General features: G+C 40.0%; 1 protein-coding gene across 6 annotated transcripts; it reads left to right on the top strand.

Annotated features, from left to right (window-relative positions):
- The first annotated feature begins 5,354 nt into the window (after positions 1-5,354).
- On the top strand, positions 5,355-13,904 carry LOC111851172 (uncharacterized). 6 transcript variants are annotated; one of them, XM_072702925.1, is made up of 7 exons: positions 5,355-5,499; positions 6,284-6,343; positions 8,279-8,575; positions 9,758-9,853; positions 10,207-10,287; positions 10,961-10,989; positions 11,079-13,904. In XM_072702925.1, the coding sequence occupies exons 1-7, from the start codon at positions 5,364-5,366 to the stop codon at positions 11,193-11,195; spliced, it is 816 nt and encodes a 271-aa protein (XP_072559026.1). In that variant the 5' UTR covers positions 5,355-5,363; the 3' UTR covers positions 11,196-13,904. The 6 variants fall into 6 exon arrangements, with proteins under 6 accessions (XP_072559026.1, XP_072559025.1, XP_072559024.1 ...); XM_072702924.1 differs by having other exon boundaries at positions 6,284-6,601; positions 9,827-9,853; positions 10,210-10,287; XM_072702923.1 differs by having other exon boundaries at positions 6,284-6,601; positions 9,827-9,853.
- Positions 13,905-14,618: the final 714 nt, after the last annotated feature.

Below are 14,618 nucleotides of genomic sequence, written 5' to 3'. Positions count from 1 at the left end.
TTTTATTTATTTCCTTATACTTTTTTAAGTGAAGCAGTTGTTAGCAAATACATTTTTCTATTTAATCATGTCATGGGTGTAATGTAGGGCTGGGTAAAAAATATCGATTCTCCGATTTTAATCGATCTTCAGTTTAACGCAACGATATCGATTCGGGAAATCGCATCGCAAGCAGCACTTAAACTCCCAAAAGTGACTCAATTGCTTGGCAAAGTGAGACGAGTCAGTGCCTTTTTTCATCGAAGCTGCATCGCGAGCCATACTCTGAAAGTCAAACAAAAGCTACTTGACCTACCCTCGCATAAGCTGAAGACTGACGTCGTAACTCGGTGGAACAGCGCACTGGAGATGCTAGAGCGGTTCCTAGAACAGCAGCCAGCCTTATCCGCAGCGCTGCTCTCACCTGAGGTTTGCAGAAATGAGAAAGATCTTTGCACTTTGTCAGAAGGTGACATAACGGCAAAAGAAGATGTAGTGAAGGCTCTGAATCCCATGAAAGCTGCCACACTAGCCATGCCTGAGGAATGCTCACCAACTTTATCAGTCATTGGTCCCCTGCATGCACAGCTGTTACAGGAGATGAGAATTGCACCCAGCGACTCCATAATCATCAAGGATGTTAAATCCACTATGCATGACAACCTAATGTCAAGGTATGTTTATACTGTAGAACTTTTTTATTCTTTAGTATTGTTGATTTATAAACTCTATATAAACTAAATGTAGATTACATGCATTAAATACATTTACAACCATACATAGATTAAAACAACTTATGAATGTATAACTGCATATGACAAAAAGTGATTAAAATAATGTGGATCTCTTTAAGATATGCTGGCCTGAAGGCAACATTGTATACAGCATCAGCACTAGATCCTCGTTTAAGGCCCTTCCCTTCTTGTCTGAAGAGGACCGTGACAACACATTTTTAAGGCTGATGAGGGACATTGTTTATCTGGAGCAAATGAAAACACTGAATGTAAGTTGTACCAGTGTTGAGACAAATTAGTGTTTTTGGTTCATTTTGATCAGAACTTCTAAATGATATTTTCTTTGTGATAATTTATTATTATAATAATTATATTTTACATGTAACTTTTTAATTGTTTTATCTTTACGCAGCAAGGAACTGATGGTGGAGTTCCTGATGGAGTCACTGTTCCTGTTTATGAATGATGTGAGAGATGCAGAAGCTCCCACATCCCCCAAAAAGCCAAAGACATCGGCTCTGATGGATCTCCTTGGACCAGTGTACAAAGAAGAAGCCGCAGCATCAAAGAAAATGTTAAAGTGACTGAAATGGTAAAAGAGGATGTGGCAAAGTACAGGGAAGTCAAACCTGTTCTACTCTCTGAAAATCCACTAATCTGGTGGAAGATGCATGCAGAAGAGTATCCTCGTCTAGCACAACAAGCAAAGCGGTATCTCTGTGTGCCCGGAACTAGTGTTCCTGCTGAGAGAGTTTTCTCAGCCGCTGGTGATCTAATCACAGCGCAAAGGAGCTGCCTTAGATCAGAACATGTTGATCAGCTGCTTTTTTTGCAGAAAAATCTGGTGATCAAAAATGATTAGGCTGTAGTTAAGAACTGTTAGTTTTATGGACAGTTAGAATGTTTTGTATACGCAGACAAGGGCTTTATGATGGGCCTGTTTTGAACGTTTTGAATTTAGAAAAATGTTTTATTTCTTAAACATGTTTGAAGTTCTTAATAGATTTCACTGTTGCACATTTACAGTCTTTTAATTTTTTTACAGTAATGTGCATTTTGCAGTTTGTTTACATGGTGTACAATGGATGCATATATTTATGACTTCTTGTTACAGTGTTCATTTAAAATAAAAGTTGTTTAAAATAAACAACTGTGTGCACCCTATTATTAATGTAGATGTGTATTTCAGTAATAAACTTAAGTAGGAGAGTTTCAGTTACCAGCATTTATATCAAAATATGGATCCCATGTCTGCAAAACTAACATTTTAAATGAAATATTGATAGCTAATCGATATCGAATCGAATCGAATCGAAACCATAAAAATAAGAATCGAATCGCCAAATTGGTCACAATACCCAGCCCTAGTGTAATGTCTGCTTATTTTTGAATATATACTAAAAACAGTAGGCCTACTGTATTATGGAGCGGATTTTGTGCGAACATGACTTCAGCATGTGAGGGAAAACAATCTATGCAACATATTGTTTTACATGCACACAGAAGCAGTGCCATGCATAAATGCAATGAACGAGAGGCTACTACACACCAGCTGTGCCCCTGTTAATAGGCTCATTGTCTTGTAGAGCAATATTTAGGCAAATATTTAGGCTCCAGCAGATAGAAAGTGATGCTATGAGTGAGGATTTTGTCATTTAAACAGTAAAGTGGCTCCGCAGGCCATAGTACCACGTGGTACCACAGTAGCACTCCTGTATATTTTGGAGCAGTTTCAAACTCATGTTCTACCACTTATTTTTGCAGTCCACAACATTTATTAAACATAAGGATATGCTGAATTTATACAGATTACAAAATTTTGGGCATGACAATATGCATCTCATTAATATTTTAGGCACACTACTAACCTGCTTACCAAACTGTAGGTGTAAGTAGACATTTGTATATTACCGAAAATCCAGTGCTCGTTATCTAAAACCCTAAAATGACATACTATGGCGAGCCTGCACAGAAAAACGCTCGGATCCAGAGATGTGGGGCACAAAGGGGTTTAATGGGGTTAAGCTGGCCGAGGTACAAAAAGGGTTAAGCAACAAAAATGGTCGTGGAGGAGAGCGTAGGTCGAAAGCCAGGGGAATCCATCCGACAATGGAGCACAGGACTGGGTGACACCGGGAAGGGAGGATGCAGACAGCTGGGCTCAGCGAGACGGGACGATCAGGAGCGGGAGCTGGGCTAGGAAAGGAAAGCAGGCGAGTCAAGGGCAAAACAGCAGGCAAATGGGAGAGGTACGGGAGATTAAGGGAGACGAAAGACATCGGCGCAATACTTCGCATTGTTCTGCCGATCTCTCCCCTCCTTTATTGCTCCCTAATTAGGCTTCCTTGGGAGGAGCTGCCGGGTGCCGCCTGCGTGGGCGTGACACATACGGTATATTGCTGTCAAAATAAAATAAATTTCAATTTAGTTTCAATTTTCTGGAGGACAATTATGTACATAAGATTATTCAAACCAAAATAGTTGATAGATGAATCTATTTATTCGAAATGTTTCTTAAATATTTCTATATGTATGATACATGTTAGGAAGCGTTGTTTTGATGTTCGGCTTTCAGAAAACTGCAATACGTTTTCTGGCTCTCCTGTCTGCTGCATGTTGATGGTGCCGATTCAGTCCCAGCTCCATCCTCCAGAAATTACCTGCGTGATGTGAATTTGTTTCCTAACGTTTTACAAAAAATAATACAAATGTGAAATATTTAAGGTGGAGAAATATAAACTCTAAGGTATAAAAAAGACACTAAGTGTGAGCCTGTGGTCAGAAGAAACAGAATGAATACGGAACTGTGAGTTCAGTGTCAAGATGTGGTTCTCATGCACAGTGGGGCCCTGACATTTATTTATTTATATATATATATATATATATATACACACTCACCTAAAGGATTATTAGGAACACCATACTAATACGGTGTTTGACCCCCTTTCGCCTTCAGAACTGCCTTAATTCTACGTGGCATTGATTCAACAAGGTGCTGAAAGCATTCTTTAGAAATGTTGGCCCATATTGATAGGATAGCATCTTGCAGTTGATGGAGATTTGTGGGATGCACATCCAGGGCACGAAGCTCCCGTTCCACCACATCCCAAAGATGCTCTATTGGGTTGAGATCTGGTGACTGTGGGGGCCATTGTAGTACAGTGAACTCATTGTCATGTTCAAGAAACCAATTTGAAATGATTCGAGCTTTGTGACATGGTGCATTATCCTGCTGGAAGTAGCCATCAGAGGATGGGTACATGGTGGTCATAAAGGGATGGACATGGTCAGAAACAATGCTCAGGTAGGCCGTGGCATTTAAACGATGCCCAATTGGCACTAAGGGGCCTAAAGTGTGCCAAGAAAACATCCCCCACACCATTACACCACCACCACCAGCCTGCACAGTGGTAACAAGGCATGATGGATCCATGTTCTCATTCTGTTTACGCCAAATTCTGACTCTACCATTTGAATGTCTCAACAGAAATCGAGACTCATCAGACCAGGCAACATTTTTCCAGTCTTCAACTGTCCAATTTTGGTGAGCTCGTGCAAATTGTAGCCTCTTTTTCCTATTTGTAGTGGAGATGAGTGGTACCCGGTGGGGTCTTCTGCTGTTGTAGCCCATCCGCCTCAAGGTTGTGCGTGTTGTGGCTTCACAAATGCTTTGCTGCATACCTCGGTTGTAATGAGTGGTTATTTCAGTCAAAGTTGCTCTTCTATCAGCTTGAATCAGTCGGCCCATTCTCCTCTGACCTCTGGCATCAACAAGGCATTTTCACCCACAGGACTGCCGCATACTGGATGTTTTTCCCTTTGCACACCATTCTTTGTAAACCCTAGAAATGGTTGTGCGTGAAAATCCCAGTAACTGAGCAGATTGTGAAATACTCAGACCGGCCCGTCTGGCACCAACAACCATGCCACGCTCAAAATTGCTTAAATCACCTTTCTTTCCCATTCTGACATTCAGTTTGGAGTTCAGGAGATTGTCTTGACCAGGACCACACCCCTAAATGCATTGAAGCAACTGCCATGTGATTGGTTGATTAGATAATTGCATTAATGAGAAATTGAACAGGTGTTCCTAATAATCCTTTACACTAGGTGAGTGTATGTATGTATATATATATATATATATATATACATGGATACAGGCATGAAATATGAGTCAGAGGCTTTGTACCCCCTTTAATAAATGTATATAAATGCATTACTAAATCTGCAATGGAGTGGCCTGTTATTGCCATGGTCTCTAATCCTCCAAGCATGAATGTGGGTGTTTTGTTGGTTTTAAAATATGTCTGTCACTGCTGACACTGTACTGAAAAAAAGATATTGACCAACATCTATTACTATACTGCTTGATGTTCTGCAAAATATGTTCAGTGATATTCCTTGGGGTATTCAAGCATGTAATATTGAGATCCTGATGTACAAGGGTGTAACAAAACTGTAGTAAAAGGACCATTAATAAAACTCCACTCTGCTGGAATATTGTATTCAAGTAAATGTATTTCTAATGTTACTTTAATTAATCCATTTGAACTGTTTATTGGATCAGAAATGGTAAAGTACTTAAAAGTTTGAGCTAGTAAAATCATCATAGTCTCCACCCACAGAAAAACCCATAACCTCATTGAGGAAATGACAGCTCAGTTTCAGTGTTACATAGCCTTACGCCACACATGCAGATGCTGTCCACAGGAACTCAGAAGGAGAATGACTGTAGTGAAATATATTCTTGTGAGGCTGCTGTTCACCATCGAATATGCTGCTATGGGTAAGAGACAGAAAGAAGCAAGACTAATCTTTTAGCATGAATATGAAGTGGCCCTAATATGTCTGTGTTTTTAAATGTTTGAAATGAGAAAATATGTTAATTGCCTGGACATGTGTGTGTTTAAATTCAGCTCTGTAAACAATTCACTGATCACAAACCTATATTATCAAATTATGTCAGTGACCAAACTGACAGTTTGTGTCTGTGAGCATGAACCACCGCTACAGTCTGCTGATAAAATAGAACCTGGGCACTCCAACCAGGGTGTGTCATTACTTAATTACTAACTCAGTTAATTGTTAAGCTAAATGCTCCCTAACAACAAATTACAATATTAATAAAGTAACTATTAAGAACAAAGATAATGGAAATTAGGTTTAGAATTGGGTTTAGAATTTGCTATAACACATGAAAATTTTATCTGCTTTGTGCTCATTCAGGAGTCTATGTTGAGAAATGAAAACACTATATCAATGTTTATTAATGTTACATTGATGAACAACTGCTGCTTTTCGCAGCTCCAGGCCCTGCTCTGGGAATTTAAGTAGTAAATTAGACTCTAGCCTTTAGCATTAAGGAAGTAAGTGATTCATGCATTGGGCAAGTTTTATGCTTTTTTTGTAGTGTTTGTACCTACCCTGTTCCGCATAAACTTCGAGTACTAAGCAAAGCAAAACTGTTTATAAACTTTTTAAGACTAACTTAAATCCATCACCTGTCAAAATGACAAACTGCCACCAGTCACTGTTTCCTCTGTGTGTCTTGTTTCTATTTCCCCTCCCAGGTGTCAGTGCAGTGCTCACTGCTGTAAACTCCGGAACGGCGGATAATGTTACCCTGTCGTGTAAGAATGTCATTGAGCCTGACTGCTCCTCAACCACATGGCTTTATAATACATACAGATTTACTGACACTATTGAACTGGTTACATTAGGAAAGATCAAAGATTCCCACATGAATGAGAAAATAAGATTGGGGCCTGACTGCTCTCTGCACATTCACAATGTCAGCACTGCAGATACTGGATCGTACACCTGCAGACAGTTTATCAGTGGAACGCAACATGAACACGATGCCTTAGTTTACCTCTCTATTCTCACAGGTATTCAGTTCATTCTTTGATTTAATTGAATTTACATTCTTAAAATGTTGGTGAAATAACGTTTATAATTTTTTTTTCTCCACATTCATAAAAGTAATTTATGATTTCTTAATAGTTAAGATATATACCATGGTTCACCTGTCTGTCAGAGATAGAACATTTTTTGTTAGATAATCTTATTGATGTTTTTGACAAACACTAACGAGCATTTCTCCATCTTGAAGTTTTTTTCAAAACTCTTTACAGTTTGCACAACAGTGCTTTATGTGGACTAAAATGTGCCTCCATGTTCATTGCTGTGATACAAAATGCATTCAATGACCACAACTTGGAAAACGTTGAGTCTTTGCTTTCCAAACCAGACTGAACACAACTGATTCCCCTTTTAGCTGAATATTCACTCAGATTTTCAATCTCATTATCATTCCCCAAAAAACAGGACATCTTTGAAATTATTTTCTTTGTAAACACAGATCAAGTAAGAGAATTTTCTAGAAAAAGAAGAGTGGCAGTGAGAGAAGAATGAATATGTGGTAGAAGAGGTACCACCATACTCCCCCGTCATTCCCGTCTAAAATCGGAAAACAAATTATACTTGTGTACATGGACCATCCTCAACCTATCCCGGAATATGGGAGCAACACAGGGCAAAACCCAGGACAGGGCAATTTTAATTCACTATGTTTTTGGACTGTGGGGGGAACTGGAAAACCCACAGGAATCCCCACAATAACACCGATAGAACAGGCAAACTACAAACATGTAGAGCTGAGGTAGGGACTCGAACCCTAGTCCCAGGGGTGTAAGGCAACAACTATAATATTTGCAAAAATATTTAGAGAAAGATGAAGCACACTGCAGCATTTTTGATTCATTCCTGTAATGTTACATTACTACTGTACATTCCATAGAGTTGAAAAAGTTTCACTCTAAAAGAACATTGATTTGCATGTAAAAGTAAACAGACATCATAGACAAAATGATGCATCCTTCTCTGCTCCTTGTTATTAGTTTGTTATTTTTTAGGTCAGTTTGTTATGTGTGACAAAATCTGCTTCTCAATGAAAATTTTTCCAGTGTTTGGTAGCATGAGTTTATTGTGAGACGTGTATGAAGTATTTTGATAGTTTTAGTGCATTTTGGAGGTGAAATTGGGTCAAACTGCATGTTGGTAATACAGACAGCGTGAAGAGTTTTGGCAAAGTGATTTCACTTACGGAGAAATGCTTGGAAGTGATTATAAAAAAAATTGCGATAAAAGTGTGTGCTTTTTTTATTCCGTTCATTTGTAATAATATGTAATTTATGATTTTTAGTACAAATTTATAGGCAGCTTATATTTTCTTGTGAACAGTGATCTACTTGCTAATGTGGAAAAATATGTATTTGTGATTTCTGTTGGTTTTCAAAATAACTGTGGAAATGTAAGCATTATCAATTTCAATTTTCAGTTTTTAGTAGAAATATACAGGCAGCCTTCCTGGGATTTATATTTTCTTGTGAACAGTGATTTATTTGCCAACAATTTAATGTGGAAAAAATATGTATTTGTGATTTCTGTTGGCTTTCAAAATAACTTTTCTTTGTGGAAAGATTTTAAATATGAGGCATTTTACTTTAAAGCTGAGTTTGCATTATATTGTTATAAAACTGTTATTTCCCTTCTTACTTTCTCAGTTGTTCCAGTGACAAATCTGATGCCTGGCAGCAATATGACCCTACAGTGTCTCCTGTACACCTATCATAATCCTGGGCAGTGTAATAATCATCAGTCTAACAGTCTGACCCTGAGGTGGGTGAGTGACACAGACACTGATTTGCAGGGTGATCCCAGGTACCAGATACACACGTCCTCCTGCAACTCCACTCTGACAACTGAACTTCAGTGGACAGACAACAACAGGAAGTGGGGATGTCAGCTGACTGATAAGGGGGAAGTGAAAGTGTCACAGAGCTACACCATCACATTCCCTGGTAGGAAATATTACACAGATAGTAATACTCTGAAAGACACCAAATTATGAAAAAAAAACTGCTCAGTTAACATTTCATAGATAAAAATGTCACATAATTGATGAATAGCAGGGGGCAGCTAATTCAGCACCCGGGGAACGGTGCTTGGGAGTGGTACCTTGCTGGTCAGGGACTCGAACCTGCAATTTTTCAATTACAAGTGTGCTTCCCTAACTATTAAGCCACCACTGCCCACATGCATGATGCATGATGGATGGATAAAATGGTGTTTTGCATTAAAAAGACAACAGTAATGAGGAAACATATCATCACTGTCACTTCAACCTACTTAATAAATTGAAAAATAGATTAAAAATTGATTAACTGTTGACACACCACAGCAGACAACAAAATGTGTCCTCTGCATTTGACCCATATGTGTCATGCCCTGCTCGTCTGCTCCTTCCGTGTGCCACGCCCCCCTCGTTAACCTCATGTGAATTCCCTGTGTTTACCAGCGGTTTCTAATTGTCTTCATTTGTTCTATGTATTTAAGTCCACGTCAGAGTATGTGTTACGGCACGTGTAAGCGCCCGGGAGCGCAGACAAATATGCAGGAAGCCAGGGATCAGGAACACGGTGTTTAATCGTAGACTAGGCATGCAACAGTACAACGTCAACATATCAATGACCGGACTGGGGAAACAAACGGAAACGCGGACTAAATACAATGGACTAATGACAACAATCAGGAACAGCTGGTAAACACGGGGAATCCACATGTGGTTAATGAGGGGGCGTGGCACACATCAGGATCGGACGGAGCGGGGCATGACAGTATGTTTCCCTAGTTCTGTCATCGTATTGTTATGCTGTTTGTTCCTTATGCCCCTTCGTTCCCCTATTAAATCCCTTTTTACCCTACCTTTCATCTCCTTCGCCTGCTTCCCGGGTCCGAGCTCGCCGTGTCATGACAATATGTGACATTGTGACAGCAATGGGCAGGTATTATTTAGTGCATGGGGAGCAGTGCATGGGGACAGTACCTTGTTCAGGGTACCTCAGTGGTACCTTGCTGGTTGGGGATTCAAACCAGCAACCTTCCAATCACAAGCATACTTCATTCATTTCCAGGCCAACACTGAACAGTAATGCTTGTTTGTTCTTTAATGAGATCAGTGTGTGTTTGTTCTTGACCGACAGGCAATAATCTAACGTCAATGCAGCCTCTGACCGCCATTCCTGTGACACATTCTCCTTTTTCCACTACAGTGAAACAGCCCACAACAAATGTCATTGGTACAGTATTTTATCCTTTATTACTGCCACCTGGAATCATGTTTGTGGTGTGTGACAGTGATGATGACCACTGTGAGTTATTTCTGATAGACAGAAATAAAAGAGATAGAAACAAGGTCTCTTTGATGTATGTCTACTTTAGTGAATGTCAGAATCCATACTGTGCAACAAACAACAGAAAGGTGTGATACAATAGTTATACTGTTAATGTAGAATACAATAACAGGTAAAAATACACAACATAACACCACAGTGTTACACTTTAAATATCTGAGTATTATCTGAATATACCCAGGCCTCGTTCCCCTGTTCCACACTCTCTGAGTATCTCCACCTTAATACTTTTCTCCTAGCAGGTATTATGTCTGGAGTTGCTGTGTTTGCAGCAGTGTGTGTGGCTGTTGTTGTCCTGGTGATAGTCAGGAGAAGGACAGGTGAGACACAGTACTGCTGACCAGTCTGACTTCCTCTTAATGAGATGAGAAAGACAATGTATATATTTTAGTTTCTTAGTATAATTGCTAATGCAAGAAACAAGTTTTAATATGGCTATGAAAAAAGCAATGCAATTCATATTAGACCTTCTTTCCAGCTTGGTACATTACTTAACATCTATACTGAATATGAACTAGGATACCTAATTAAATATACCCATCTTCATTATTACATCAAATCCTCACATCAATAAATCATATTCTAGGAGTCTTTCATGTTGTATTCTATTTTAAAGAGCAAGTCCATATTTTTTTTATCCATCCATGCATGATGCATTCAGGGTCATGGTAGTCCAGAGCCTATCCAAGAAGTTATTGGTGCAAGGCAAGGAACAACCCAGAACAAGGAGCCAACCCCTTGCAGGACACAATCCAAAACCATGCTGATGTTAACTGGAGTTACCAAAGTGTTCATGCATGTGCGCACACCTGTGCCTTGCGATGGGTTGGCACCCCGTCCTAAGTGCCTTGCACCTATAGCTTCTTGGATAGGCTCCAGGAGCCCCCAACCATGAATACAATAAGCAGGCACAGAAAATGGGTGGGTGAATATTGTACAATCATACAATTATCTTAGAAAAACATGCATTTAGTAGCTTTCGATCTATTTCAGGAAACAAAAATGAAACTAATCAGGACAAGGTGAGTGACATTAATATTTATTGAGTTTATGATTTCATGATTATTTACATTATTTATGCAACCAGATTGTATTATTTACATGTGAACAGGCTCCTGATTCTGTGACCTACGCTGTGATCATTCACCCATCATCCCAGCAGAAAGAAAAACAGACCCCAGCAATTGACAGCTCTACCGAATACGCCACCATCAGAACAGTTAACTGAACACTCTTACACTTAAAAAACATTAACTGAACTCAACATTAACTGAACTAAATCTAGACACTGGACCAATGACTTTTGTATAAGTTTTATACTATGAGCCTTCAGATACCATTGTTTGATGGATATTCATTATTAATATTTACTTTTTTTATTTTTAAAACATGTGTTTCACTTGTATTATGCATGATAAGTTACATTCTTACAAAAAGAAAGATCTGGCCACTTATAAAACTGAACTCTGGCCACTTACAAAACTGAAGTCTCCATACGTTACCCAATTTTACATACATACATGGTCTGTGCACCACCCACGCTCATTCTCACATGGTCTGTGCACCACCCACGCTCATTCTCACATGCTCTGTGCACCACCCACGCTCATTCACACATGCTCTGTGCACCACCCACGTTCATTCTCACATGGTCTGAGCACCACCCACGCTCATTCTCACATGGTCTGAGCACCACCCACGCTCATTCTCACATGGTCTGTGCACCACCCACGCTCATTCTCACATGCAAAGCCTAGCTAAGCTCAAAATAAATAAATCACAGGGCCCTGATGGCATCTTACCTATAGTGTTAAAAGAGATGAGGGATATTATTTGCCGACCCTTAACTTTACTGTTTCAAAAATCCTTATCTGAAGGTGTGGTACCTTCTGATTGGAAGCATGCCAACATAACGCCCATTTTCAAAAAAGGGGATAGAAGTAATTTGTCAAACTATAGGCCAATCAGTCTAACTTGTATAACTGGTAAAGTTATGGAGGCTATAATCAAAGAGAAAATGGTAGATTACCTGGACTCAAATAACATTTTGAGGGACAGCCAGCATGGATTTAGGAGAGGAAGATCCTGTTTAACAAATCTGTTGGAGTTTTTTGAGGAAGCTACTCAGGAAGTTGATGATAAGAAGGCCTATGATGTCATCTACTTAGATTTCCAAAAGGCTTTTGATGTTGTCCCCCACAAGAGGCTCTCACTTAAACTCAAAGCGACAGGTATTTTAGGAGCTGTCGCGACCTGGATTGATAACTGGTTAACGGATAGGAAGCAGCGAGTAGTTATAAGAGGCTCAATGTCACAGTGGGCCTGCGTTCATAGTGGGGTACCGCAGGGTTCAATTTTAGGACCACTATTGTTCCTAATTTACATAAATGACATAGACACCAATATATACAGTAAACTGATGAAATTTGCAGATGACACCAAGGTGGGTGGTGTAGCAGATACTGAACTAGCGGCTCAGCAGCTACAGCGGGATCTTAATTTAATTAGTGACTGGGCTGACACCTGGCAGATGAAATTTAACATAGACAAATGTAAGGTACTCCATGTAGGGAGCAGAAATATAAAGTACAGGTATTTTATGGGACCTACTGAAATAAAGGTAGCTGATTATGAGAAAGACCTTGGTGTGTATGTTGATGCTTCCATGTCTCATTCTCGCCAGTGCGGGGAAGCAATAAAAAAGGCCAATAGGATGTTGGGGTCTCCAGGTGTGTGGAGTTTAAGTCAAGGGAGGTAATGCTAAGATTATACAATTCCTTGGTGAGACCTCACCTAGAATATTGTGTGCAGGTTTGGTCACCATATCTCAAAAAGGACATAGCGGCCTTAGAAAAGGTGCAGCGTAGGGCCACAAGAATGATTCCTGGTCTTAGAGGACTGTCATACGAGGAAAGGTTATTTGAGCTAAATCTGTTCAGCCTCAAGCAAAGGAGACTGAGGGGGCACATGATCCAGGTCTATAAGATTCTAACAGGTTTGGATGCTGTTCAACCGAATAGTTACTTTAGCATTCAAATAGAAGAACTCGTGGCCATAAGTGGCAATTAGCGGGAGAACATTTCAAACTGGATTTAAGGAAGCACTTCTTTACACAGCGTGTAATCAGAGTATGGAATAGTCTTCCTGATAACGTAGTGCAAGCTGAATCCTTGGGTTCCTTTAAATCAGAGCTAGATAAGATTTTAACAACTCTAAGCTATTAGTTAAGTTCTCCCCAAGCGAGCTCGATGGGCCGAATGGCCTCCTCTCGTTTGTATAGTTCTTATGTTCTTATGTTCTTATGTTCATTCTCACATGCTCTGTGCACCACCCACGCTCATTCTCACATGGTCTGTGCACCACCCACGCTCATTCTCACATGCTCTGTGCACCACCCACGCTCATTCTCACATGGTCTGAGCACCACCCACGCTCATTCTCACATGCTCTGTGCACCACCCACGCTCATTCTCACATGCTCTGTGCACCACCCACGCTCATTCTCACATGGTTCTCCCATTTCAGCCCATGTTCTGTCAGGTAACACTCATTAATCTTCATTCATGTCATTAGCTGTTAGTTGCTTATCGAACCTTGTACTCAGGCAAATAGCTATTTTTTAATACCCATTCTCTGACATTCCCTCATTTGGGTTGTGTGTTCTCTTATCTTTGCCATGTTGATGGATGACTAAGGGAATTTGGCATCTGTGTCACCTCATGTTTGTACCCCTGTTAATCAGGAAGTCATGGATTATAGCTTGAAGGTTCTTACACACTCCAATCAACTCAAAGACGTACAATTTACATGAGAAACATGCTTCAGTTACTTTGTGTTCACAATAATATCTTATGGTGCCAATAATCATGGCACATGTGTTTTTGCTAAAAATAATTATTTCTTGATGGTTTCTTTCAATAAATTTATTTTAATGAAAGGTGGGATTTTTCTCATTTTTTCAGTGTGACATGAAGCTGCTTCACAAAGGTAGATTTTTTCTAACCCTTTTTACAAATCTTTACAAGGGGTGTCAATAATTGTGGAGAGTACAGTATGGATATTTGGCTATTTAGAAAATGTTGAAGGCTTCACTCATTAACCAGGAGCCTGATGAGCCTACCAGCCAGCAGCAGCCGACAGCATGTCAAGACAGGGACATGCAAACAACCACTATTGGATACCTACTTGCCTCACACCTCTGGGACCAGGGTTTGAGTCTCTGCTCTTGCTTCACACATGTGGATTTTGCATGTTCTCCTGCATGGACCAGGGGTAGGTAATGATGATCTTGCTGAGAAACATTGCAGTCTGAAGCAAGCTGCTTTACCCAAATTCCCCACAAGAATTCTTAGAAAAACAGAAGTCTTTTTCCACATTTATTACAAGTATCACTGGCTGGAATATTTTTTCTTAGAAAGAATGTTGCCTTCTGTTTCTCATGCCCCCCTTCCAGAGTGATACCAGTGTGGACAATTAATTTCCAAAGAGCACGAGTGACTGGTGCAGTAACCCAGACAAACATGCAAACTCGCAGGCCCAGCTGAACTGCATGGTTGCTGGGATCGCTGCACTTTGTGGGAGTGGTGTAGGCGCTGTGTGCACTTGTGTTGTGTATAACACAGGAAGTATATTTGAGTTTTTGTGTGCCAGT

This window comes from Paramormyrops kingsleyae, chromosome 19 (genome assembly GCF_048594095.1).
Source record: "Paramormyrops kingsleyae isolate MSU_618 chromosome 19, PKINGS_0.4, whole genome shotgun sequence".
Taxonomy (NCBI): domain Eukaryota; kingdom Metazoa; phylum Chordata; class Actinopteri; order Osteoglossiformes; family Mormyridae; genus Paramormyrops; species Paramormyrops kingsleyae.
This window is presented reverse-complemented; position numbering and strand designations above follow the sequence as displayed.

Excerpts from the sequence above, each read along its gene's own strand:
- LOC111851172 (XM_072702921.1), top strand. The coding sequence starts at position 5,364 with ATGACAGCTCAGTTTCAGTGTTACATAGCCTTACGCCACACATGCAGA. Across the intron at positions 5,500-6,283 it reads CATCGAATATGCTGCTATGG|GTGTCAGTGCAGTGCTCACT; the intron begins GTAAGAGACAGA and ends TTCCCCTCCCAG. Across the intron at positions 10,990-11,078 it reads ATGAAACTAATCAGGACAAG|GCTCCTGATTCTGTGACCTA; the intron begins GTGAGTGACATT and ends ACATGTGAACAG.